The sequence below is a fragment of the Cydia splendana genome, chromosome 24, assembly GCF_910591565.1.
Source record: "Cydia splendana chromosome 24, ilCydSple1.2, whole genome shotgun sequence".
Lineage (NCBI taxonomy): Eukaryota > Metazoa > Arthropoda > Insecta > Lepidoptera > Tortricidae > Cydia > Cydia splendana.
The window spans coordinates 11,015,090-11,026,986 of NC_085983.1; the positions used below are offsets into that span (position 1 = coordinate 11,015,090).

An 11,897-nucleotide genomic window follows, 5' to 3' on the forward strand; every position below is an offset into this window, starting at 1 on the left:
ACCCAGTCATGGACACATACCAGTTATGGACACCCCCTACCAGTGCGGCGCCTTCGGGTGGTACTCTAGCTTATACAGGCACATCCGCGAGGAGCATTATAAGGTAACACCCAGTCATGGACACATACCAGTTATGGACACCCCCTACCAGTGCGGCGCCTTCGGGTGGTACTCTAGCTTATACAGGCACATCCGCGAGGAGCATTATAAGGTAACACCCAGTCATGGACACATACCAGTTATGGACACCCCCTACCAGTGCGGCGCCTTCGGGTGGTACTCTAGCTTATACAGGCACATCCGCGAGGAGCATTATAAGGTAACACCCAGTCATGGACACATACCAGTTATGGACACCCCCTACCAGTGCGGCGCCTTCGGGTGGTACTCTAGCTTATACAGGCACATCCGCGAGGAGCATTATAAGGTAACACCCAGTCATGGACACATACCAGTTATGGACACCCCCTACCAGTGCGGCGCCTTCGGGTGGTACTCTAGCTTATACAGGCACATCCGCGAGGAGCATTATAAGGTAACACCCAGTCATGGACACATACCAGTTATGGACACCCCCTACCAGTGCGGCGCCTTCGGGTGGTACTCTAGCTTATACAGGCACATCCGCGAGGAGCATTATAAGGTAACACCCAGTCATGGACACATACCAGTTATGGACACCCCCTACCAGTGCGGCGCCTTCGGGTGGTACTCTAGCTTATACAGGCACATCCGCGAGGAGCATTATAAGGTAACACCCAGTCATGGACACATACCAGTTATGGACACCCCCTACCAGTGCGGCGCCTTCGGGTGGTACTCTAGCTTATACAGGCACATCCGCGAGGAGCATTATAAGGTAACACCCAGTCATGGACACATACCAGTTATGGACACCCCCTACCAGTGCGGCGCCTTCGGGTGGTACTCTAGCTTATACAGGCACATCCGCGAGGAGCATTATAAGGTAACACCCAGTCATGGACACATACCAGTTATGGACACCCCCTACCAGTGCGGCGCCTTCGGGTGGTACTCTAGCTTATACAGGCACATCCGCGAGGAGCATTATAAGGTAACACCCAGTCATGGACACATACCAGTTATGGACACCCCCTACCAGTGCGGCGCCTTCGGGTGGTACTCTAGCTTATACAGGCACATCCGCGAGGAGCATTATAAGGTAACACCCAGTCATGGACACATACCAGTTATGGACACCCCCTACCAGTGCGGCGCCTTCGGGTGGTACTCTAGCTTATACAGGCACATCCGCGAGGAGCATTATAAGGTAACACCCAGTCATGGACACATACCAGTTATGGACACCCCCTACCAGTGCGGCGCCTTCGGGTGGTACTCCAGTCTGCACCTCAGTCCTGCATAAGGCAACGTTACACCCAGTGATGGACACTGACAAACACCAGTTATGGACATTGTAAATATATTTTTATAATATGTATGCTAGTTTTAAGGTATTTATGTATGGGCCACTAGTTGCCTGAAATAAAAATAAAACATTTATTTCATCGTAGATTGGATTGGACATTAGATCTGTAATGTCATGTTGAAAGAAAAGTAGAGTCAGCGATAAAAACTTGTATCAAAAATTAAATTTTTGACAAAAATAACTATTTTTCAGATGAAAGTGCAACCGAAGAAGTCGAAGAAGGGAAAAAAGATAGAAGATATGGATGTGATGCCACCGCTGCCCGGGCCCGCTTAAACATACCTACATACAGACAGACAGGCAGACAGACAATTAATTTGGTAAAATTAAGCCAATTCTTTATTATTTTATGAGTCTTTGTATTTTTTATGTTTTTGGTTGTAAACAGACCTTTGTGTTTAATAATTATTGGAAAAATATGATGTAATAACTATTCGTAGAGTTAGACCAAGATAAGTCTGCAACGATTTTGATAGCCCACGCAGTGCAAGTGTTATTTTAAACGTCAAACTTTTATGAAATTATGACGTATAAATAACACTTGCACTGCGTGTGGTGTCAAAATCGTTGCAGACTTTTCTTGGTCTAACTACAGTTATTATTGTGATAAATGTAACTACAGTTTTATAACACAAATAATTTCGTACATTGCCCCGCCATTTTCTATCTCTATCGCTTGCGCTTTGTATTGCTGTCATGCTCGCACAGCGGCATTGACCGCCGGCATCATGGGCGGGATAGTATGTAATATAATAGGGAATATTAGGCAAAGCTCTGCGTCCCTAGTAGCATTTTCGTTGGGGCCCACGTGCCAACGGTAGGGAAAACGTGGGGATGAGGTTCGTTCCGTAGCCAACATTAAAATTTGTATTGGCCCACCATCGCATTTACCAACATTGGCAGTGGCACTGATGCCCAACAAATGGGCCTTTGTGTATTTTAGTACCGTTGGCTAAACAACGATAATATTCGCTGGCCCAATGATGACATATATCGCATTTAAAAACATTGGCAGTGGCACTGATGCCCAACAATGGGCCTTTGTGTATTTTGCTACCATTCGCTAAACTAGTACACATACAGTAAACAAACATCAATGACACATCATGCGTCACTATGTCAATCATATGGCCTACCGTGAAACACTACAATCGAAAGTTCGGTTTCTGCCTCTCTATCACTCTTGCATATTCGAGCGATAAAGAGGCAGATAACTAAATTTCGATTTTCGCGCTTACCGGTAGGCCCTTGTTAACAAACCGCCATGGTGCATCAATATCATATTTTATTGTCTGTGAAAACTTGTCAAAAAACAGTTTAAGGCACAGTATGTATAAGTTAGTCTATGAATTTACTAGAGTCGGTAGTGCTGCACTCTGGCGGCAGAACATTGCAGTAATATCCCCTATTAGGAACGGGTCGGTCAAACTACGAAATTCTTTGTGTTTCGCGTCTTTACTTTAGTAATAGTTGTAATATTACGAATTGTGATGATTATTTATTGATATTCATCAGACTGAAATATATTTAAGTTAATGTAATAAATACCTAAGCATAATAAAATAAATAAATTTTAATTTGTCGTGTATATAATGAATTAAAAGTTTTTTTTTATTTGAATCGACTACTTTTATTTGTTGGATTACGAAAACAGATAATAAATTCTTGTTTGATAATTAATTGAGCAATTCTTAAAAAGTTTGTACATTTCGATCACATCTTAGATTTCTATAAAAATTGGTATGCTGGTAGAGTATACGAAGCTGAACAACTTCCAAAATGTCCCAGAAAGTTATTATAAAACTTTCCTGTTTTGTTACCAGATTTCCTTACACATTTGGTAACAAAAAAGGAATGTTTCTTAGAAACTTTCTGGGACATTTTGGGAAATGTGGTGGAAGTTGTTCAGCTTCGTATACTCTACCAGCATACCAATTTTTATAGAAATCTAAGATGTGATCGAAATGTACAAACTTTTTGAGAATTGCTCAACTATGAAACAGCGAAAATAATTCCTCTTCCGAGTATGTCCGAGTTAGACGTGTGCGCCGATTAAAAAATGATCGGCGGCGGCGTTTGCCAAAAAATTGGCGGCGGCGGCGTGTTTTCGGCGTGAAATCGGCGTGACCTTGACTTTCGGGTTTCTTAAGAAAAATCATTAATTTGTGCTTTTTCTTGAAAATTTGATCAATCTAGGTTGCTGGTCAGTGAACTACTTATAGTTTTGAATAGGCTGTGAGTAAAAAAGGGGTTTGTAAATGAATATAGGACAGGTAAAATAGCTTGATTTCCGTAGTAACTGGATCCGATCGGTAACTCTCAATTTTCTGACGATTTCCATGGCTTATCCTATTAAAAATTACGTACTTTAACAAAATAAAACTCCAAATATCCTTGAAATTTGCTAGACATAGTGGACTGCTATGGCTTCCTTCTAAGGGTTTTCTAGTCGTACAAGCGCCAGGCTTATTGCTTCATTTCGTGCGGTCACTCCTAAGCCGTGTGGACTGCACAGTGCAGACTGCCGCAAGCCCACATGCTCCAACTCGAGCACTAGCAAACATTAATTCGGCCTAAATTCATGTGTTTCTCCACATCATGCGTTGGATAATATGTCCGAAGAATCTATGGGTTCACCCATGGCATGTTGTGAAGAGCTGTGGCGATATTGAGCTCTCTGAGAATGGATGGGTTTATTCTTCTACCTATCCAAGGTATAAGCAGCAGTCGTCGTTAACACCACATCTCAAAAGCGCCAACCTTTGCCACTTCACCCTTTTTGAGGCTCGACGTTTCGGCACCATACCGGAATATTGAAAAGAGGAGAGCTCGTACCAAGCGTACTTTAGTTGCCCGCCGAATACCTCTGTTCTTCCAGATCTTGTCGAGGTTAGCCATAGCACTCTTCGCCAAGCCAGCTCTGCGGCGTATCTCGGCGGTGCAACCACCGGCACTCCAGTGCATCAACCCAAGTTAAGCAAACTAGCTCGCTTTTTCGTATAATCGCTGAGTGCGTCGGTAACTGGGTGTATGTTTGCCCTGTTTACAACCATTACTTTGGTCTTGGAATGGTTGATCTTAAACCTCTCTAGAACTTTCATATTCAATTTTCTTTAGAAGAGCCGCAATTTCGATGTATTTCTTTTTGTTATTCCCGTCAGGCAGGCGACAATAGTAGCACAGTTTTTTACACGAATGTTTGTACTTCGACATTTTTGGCACAAGATTTTTTTTAGGAAAGTCAGGGTCTCGAGAGTTTTCGCACATCAATGTTCTCAAATTTATACCGAACTCCACTACTTGAGCCATGTGTTTTAGTTGTCTAGTTAACTGTAAGTATTTTCATGACGAAGCATTCTGCCTTCGTATGTGAGGCAATGTGAATTCACAATAACATGAAATAATCCTACTTCATATTATCGCTTCCTTATCTTTCTTGACGGTGAATACTTAGGATACTCCGTTACTTTAACTGGTGTGTCAAATAGTTTGTGCAACAGGCTATTCTGTTTCATTTAATTAATAATTGATGTATATTTGACAACCGTAACATATATAATACAAAATATCCATATTGTAATGCAAATACCAACTTGGAATAGCTAATTAACAACACTCAAGGTCACGCCGATTTCACGCCGATCATTTATCGGCGGCGGCGGCGTGGCAAAAAAGCCCGGCGGCGGCGGCGCGCCGGCGCGGCGCACACGTCTAGTCCGAGTACGTAGTCAATTAAAAAATCTTTGTTAGTTTCACCACGTAGGTATCACTTTCAACCCGCTTCACAGATAAACAAGGAGCTACTTTCAGAGCATGAGAAATGAAATAGTACATTACGATACAAGTGCGAAAAGACGAGAGAGTGGCGATAAACTTAACACGACCGAAGGTGGTCTTTTAAATCGACACGAGTTGAGAATTACCTTTTCGCACGTGTATCGTACAAAGTTTTACAGTACATATGGCCCTTTAATCTTTTGACATACGCACGAAAAGTGCTATTTTACGCACTAGTGCGGGAAAATAGGACCATATGTACTGTAAAGTATATTTAACTCGAATAAAACTACCGTAATAATCAAAAACCTTATATTAATAATTTAATTAAACTCTATAGTCAGTTGAATGACGTCACATTGTTCTTTGCACTGAAGTGAGAGAATGCCATTATAAATATCATATTTTCATAGAATGACATTATTACACTTTGTTATTGCAAATTCCAGGCAAAGTTAACTCAATCCAAAAAAAATTGTAACCAGTCGACTAACAGTTACTTACTTACAAGATCACAATATATCATAACTTTGCATTTAATAAATGGTTACATTCGCATTGGATTTTGGACTTGCATTGGAGATATCAGGGGGCCTAGCCAAGGAAACGACAATCATAATATCAACAAATGCCAAATGAAAAGAAATAGGAAGTCATCCAAAAAATTTGGTGACTTTCGGCACATTATATGCATAAGTACAGTCGCCATCAGATATATCGGAGCGGCCAAGGTGCTCACAAATATCGGAACACGCCTCTATTGTCAGGGCGTTAGAGCGCGTGTTCAGATATTGTGAACACCTTGGCCGCTCCGATATATCTGATGGCGACTGTACAGTCAGCAGCAGAAGTTGCTAAGCGGGCGAGGTGTTCTAAAATGATCTTGACGCGACTTTACTGTAAAGAGAATAAGAGTGTTTCAAGGCAATTTTGATCACCTCGCCCCTTAGCAACTTCTGCTCCTGACTGTACATATCAATGATTGATGTATTTTTCTATCAGCAATTGTCATCTTGGCTAGGCCCCCAGGTCAGAGCTAATCTGTTCCGTACTTAAGAAACATGGAAAACTAGTTTAGATTTTATCTACTTCTTCTTCATGGGTCGTGGTTGCTGGTTCGGTTGCCGGGTCGGTGGCGGGGCGGGGCGACGCGCTCCGAAGGCCCCGCGGGCGCCGCCGCGAGCTGAGCGCATGTTGCCGCCTCCTCGGCCTTTGGAGACCTCGCGCAGGCCTCTGGACTTCACCTGTGGAAGATTAAGGACTGTCTAACACCAAATATATATATAACTCCGTATAGGATAAATAAAGTCTAAGAAATAAACGTGCCTCTGAAAACAAGAAAAATGTATGCTTGAAAAGATGGTGCCATACATTTATCCTATATTCATACATTTTACATAGGTCTACTGCAATATAATTATTAAGCTATCGTACAATACTGGTATCTTACCGGAACAATGGAAAACGGCTAACGTGACCCCGATTTTTAAGAAAGGGAACAAATTGGAACCGTCAAATTATAGACCAATACGCAGCGTAATCTGCAAGGTCATGGAAAAATTAATAGTTAAACATATCAGAAGCTTCCTTACCCAGCACATTATTATAGGCGACCAACAACATGGCTTTTGTCCTCACCGCTCGACTGTCTCCAATTTACTATCCTGCCTTTCCTCGTGGACAAATAGCTTTAATGTAAGAGAGCCTACTGATGTAATCTACTTAGATTACGAAAAAGCTTTCGACAAGGTTGCCATAACAAGGCTTCTTTTCAACTGGAACACCTGGGCATTAGAGGAAAGCTATTACAGTGGATCGAGGCGTTTTTGCGTCATAGAACACTCAAAGTGAGAGTGGGTGATTACTCAGTGGAAATCCCCAAACGGGAGGACTGGTCAAACAGTCAAATTAAGTGGAAAGAAGGAAGCCCGAGGTGGTACACTGATGGCTCCAAATCCGGATCTGAAGTAGGTTGCGGAGTATACGGTGAAGCGCCTAGGAAAAGCATCAGCTTAAACCTAGGACGTTTTTGCTCTATATTCCAGGCAGAGGTATACGCCATTCTAGAATGTGCGTCAATCAATCTGCAAAGCAACTACGGCAACCATACTATCTATATCCATTCGGATAGCCAGGCGGCACTCTTAGCTCTAACCTCCGATGTCACCACATCGAGGCTGGTTGAGAACTGCAGGCAACTATTGAACAACCTTGGAGCCAGGAACAAGGTTGTTCTACGTTGGGTCCCGGGGCATGCGGGTATCGTAGGAAACGAGAAGGCCGACGAACTCGCGCGAGCAGGGGCTAAGGGGAAGAACTACAGTCCTGAGCCCTTTTGTGGTATCCCCAAAAGCCTAACGCGGCTCACCCTAAAGACCTACTGTCACTACAAAACCATTCAACTCTGGAGAGAAACAACAGGTTTGAACCATTCCAAAGCGCTTATCAAGGCCTTCAGCAAAAAGGCGTCCTCGAACGCCTTAGCGCTGTCTAGGAACCAACTGCGCAACTTGGTAAGGGTGCTTACCGGGCATTGCGGCCTAAATAAGCACATGCACACCATGGGGAAACGTGACATAGGGCGGTGCAGACTCTGCATGGAGGCGGAGGAGACGCCCTTGCACATCCTCACAGAGTGCCCTTGCCTAATGCGTACTCGTGACCTAATCTTGGGCGGACACATATTACGCCCGGAGGAGGTAAAGTCTCTCGAGACCAAAAGGATCCTGCAGCTATTCGAAGTTGCAGGGTTGGATCGAGAGTTGTAATAGGTGGCGATCACAATAGATCAGAAATGGTCGCAGTGATACATAGGCTTTGGAGCCTTATATAGCCCCTAATAAAGAAGAAGAAGAAGAGAGTGGGTGATTCAATGTCAATGCAACGAGTCATACACAGCGGAGTTCCACAGGGGTCAGTTTTGGGCCCTGTTCTGTATATAATATACACTTTTGACTTGCCTCACTGCTTAAACTGCAACATCAGTACCTTTGCAGATGACACCAAATTATTTGCCAACCCATTGCTTGACTATAACCTGCTACAAGACGACCTGAACAAAGTATGGAACTGGTCTAAAGAATGGCTCATAAACCTGAATTCCACAAAATGTACTGTATAGGTAAAAATTAACAACCCTCATTACACATATAATTTGGACAACACTCCCTTAAACGCTGTCAAGTTACAAATCGATCTGGGCGTCAAAATCACTGAGGACCTGAAATGGGAAGAACATATAACTACAATTGTTAAGAAAGCAGAGCCTTATCTACCTGATAAGAAAAGCTTTTGGGAATCTGACGCCAGATATGATGCTAAAAATCCACCTAACCTAACCTAGCCCTTATTTTATCAAGGATATTGAGATGTTGGAGAAAGTTCAACGTAGTTTCACCAAGATACCGAAGAAACTCAAAAACATGTCCTATGAAGAAAGACTACACTTCTTAAAGCTCACAACCTTGAAGGAGCGCAGAGAGCGTGGAGATCTGATCGAGACATACAAAATACTAACCCAACACTATGACCTCAAAGATTTCCATAAAATGCTAGAACGCAATAAGAACAACCGTCTGAGAGGTCATCAGTATAAGCTGGTGTCACGCAGGTCCTACAATAATCCTCATAGACACTTCTTTAGCAACAGAGTGGTCAAAGCTTGGAACAAACTCCCAGAGGATGTAGTATCAGCCCAAAGTGTCAATGAGTTTAAGACACCGACCAACCCCTATAGACCGAGCTTATAGGACGACTCGCGGTCACCGCCCGTATGGTGTATAGGTCAAATATAAGGTTGTTCGCGCGCCGCTCCGATCAGTTGCGCCCAAGGTTACGACCTGTTGGCAGTGTGCACGAGACTAAGAAAATAAATCGTAAACTATTGAATTCGTTGGGAAACCATGGGATATTGCAGCGTAAAATGGTGTGGCAAGTCATCTAAGACATCTACTTACGAAACAGATGGAATAACATCCCACAGGAAAGTCAAATTCATTATTTCATTGAATAATGTTTCTTGTCCGCGGGGTTCATTTTATACTGGTCGTAAGCAGAGGCGAAGTATGTCCGTCCCTTTTCGTCAACTTGAAAATGCAATGCGCTATCCCTTTCCCTTTCGACTAGTGATGTGACGATGATGGTTTTTCAGTTGCGGAAACTTCGTGCTTCGTCGTACCGTATTGTACCATTTTAGACATAATATATAGGTAATATGTTGTGTAAGTTTTTTAGAATCCTCTAGGCCAGCGGAGCAGTTAGGCCGCATGTCACGAGATGGACCTGATGATGAACTTCAAAGAAGTGCGAGGGAACTCGGTGTTGGTTTGTGATAGACATATGTTGTATGGGTTTTTTAGAATCCTCTAGATGAGCAGTTAGGTCTCATGTCACGAGATGGACCTGATGATGAACTCCAAAGAAGTGCAGGTGATCTCGGTGTTGGTTTGTGATAGACATATGTTGTATGGGTTTTTTAGAATCCTCTAGGTGAGCAGTTAGGTCTCATGTCACGAGATGGACCTGATGATGAACTTCAAAGAAGTGCGAGGGAACTCGGTGTTGGTATGTGATAGACATATGTTGTATGGGTTTTTTAGAATCCTCTAGGTGAGCAGTTAGGTCTCATGTCACGAAATGGACCTGATGATGAACTTCAAAGAAGTGCGAGAGAACTCGGAGTTGATTTGTAATAGGCATATGTTATTGGTCCATTTGAATATGTTTTCAATACAACCTTCTATGACCTTAATAAAACGGACAAAAGAAAATAATTGTATGAGATTTTGGCGACACCTTTTCTCGTATCGAAAGAGGTTGCGATTCTGAGTGGAAATAATATAAAAATTCTAAACTTTAAAATTCATGTTCTGGGTACTTTAAACAGAAATGCCCTAATATGTTAAGTAAACATTTCAGGTACATTGTTAAATTACTTAATGAAATATTAAATTAATCAATATAATTATTAAGTAAGTTTACTCTAAGTATTCTAAATTGGTAACAATTTTACCACAGTAAATTTCGGTATCACTGGTAGCAGTACCCACTACCTGTAATGAACATGTCCCATCCCTACGCTTACACGTGTCAGCGCGCCATGTTTGGATCGACCAATCGCAATGCCGTGAGCACCCCTCCCGCACCTCACAGTTTGGTGATTTGCGTCGGGAACAAAATGGCCAATATTAGGTTTCTAGAGGCGGTGTTCTGTGGTTTAAGAATAAACTAGACAAGCACAATGCAAAATCTACTCAACACTGAAAACTCGGTTGATGGCTCTAGATACAGGCATTATCAGTTATTTCAACTGCCTGCCTGCTTCACAAATAATAATTAAATAAGTATACCCATTTGTGTCATTAAATATGTGTACAAAATGCGAGAGTTTAAAGTGTTACAGGGTGGCCCTAAAACCAATGCCAAGACTTAATGGGCTTATCAGCTGATGGGCAACATTAAGCAAATTTACCCTTATTAATGAAATTCTAATTTTTTGGAGATATTGGCACTTTTATAAGAATCCTGGTTATAAATGGTATATAAAAGTCCCAATATCTCAAAAACTATGAGTCTTGGTGTTGGTTTTAGGAACATCCGATATATGAGCTATTCTGTTGCTACTAACTCTTGCGTTTGCTGTTCACATACTCTACTTACCGACGGTCGGTAGATCAGAAGGAGCGAAACTCTTCCTTTCTGTGTCTGAGCCAATTATGCATACAAATAAGAGAGTTTACCTTAACAATATCTTAAATTCTTAACTAGTTTATAGTAGGTAGTGGCTAAACTAACTTTCAGATTTAAATTTACTACGATATATAGTAAAAACTTACTTGCGTCTCTTCCTTGACCATATCAATAACTTCGTCAGGAATACGTAAGTATTTGATAGTAGAACCGCGAATATAGCACTCTGGCATCCTCCAGAACTTGTCACCGTCTCGTGATGTGCAAATTACTTCTCTTAAGTTGATATTCATCCAGTTATCGCAAGAAACCAGATGCCCGTTGTACGTCTCGCCATTTTTAAGTTCTACGAGCATTGGATGGTTTTGAGCGGTCCGCAGTAACGATAATGGAAGCATCTTGATAGCTTTGAAAGGTCTAGTTTAGCAAGGTACCGTTGAATTTCCTAGATCAGATAAATTTACTAATTTTATACAATGCTAAATTTCGCAGTTGAAACGTAGCGTCATTAAAATAGGTTAGAAATTTAGGTGTTTAATAGGAGCGGCAACTGTGATCGGTTTAACGCGAACAATTAATTGTTTTGACGTAGCATATTTTGAGTTAAAAGTTAAGTTAAATTACTTGAAATTATTGTATATATGTATGTAGCACTGAGTATTTTTTATAATTTATTTACTTAATCAAAAAGGGTTTTTTATATTTTGTTTAATATATATTTAGCAATATTGGCCCTATAAATGACTTAATATTTAAAGTTTGACATCTTTAAAGCGTTTTTCGCAATTTACGTTTTTCTGATAACAAAAATCAGCGTTTATACATGTAGCTCAAACAAATGTTATGAAAAACATGACAGTTGTGTTGTCAAATTTTTGACGTTTATCCCTTTCCATATACTTCGAGAATTCGCCGCATTGAGCTAATAACTGTACAAATTAATTACTTAGAGTGAGTACAATGTGTTTTCTTTTAAATCAAC

The 11,897-nt window shown here is 41.5% G+C and overlaps 1 protein-coding gene and 1 pseudogene across 1 annotated transcript; one reads left to right on the top strand and one right to left on the bottom strand.

Moving 5' to 3' along the window:
• The window catches only part of LOC134802513 (zinc finger protein 33B-like), a 29,848-nt pseudogene extending 26,783 nt beyond the window's left edge, over window positions 1-3,065 (top strand).
• Window positions 3,066-6,183: 3,118 nt separating this feature from the next.
• LOC134802467 (U6 snRNA-associated Sm-like protein LSm4) lies at window positions 6,184-11,445 on the bottom strand. The gene is made up of 2 exons (XM_063775146.1): window positions 11,062-11,445; window positions 6,184-6,471 (listed from the first exon to the last, which is right to left on the bottom strand). The coding sequence occupies exons 1-2, from the start codon at window positions 11,311-11,313 to the stop codon at window positions 6,313-6,315; spliced, it is 411 nt and encodes a 136-aa protein (XP_063631216.1). The 5' UTR covers window positions 11,314-11,445; the 3' UTR covers window positions 6,184-6,312.
• Window positions 11,446-11,897: the final 452 nt, after the last annotated feature.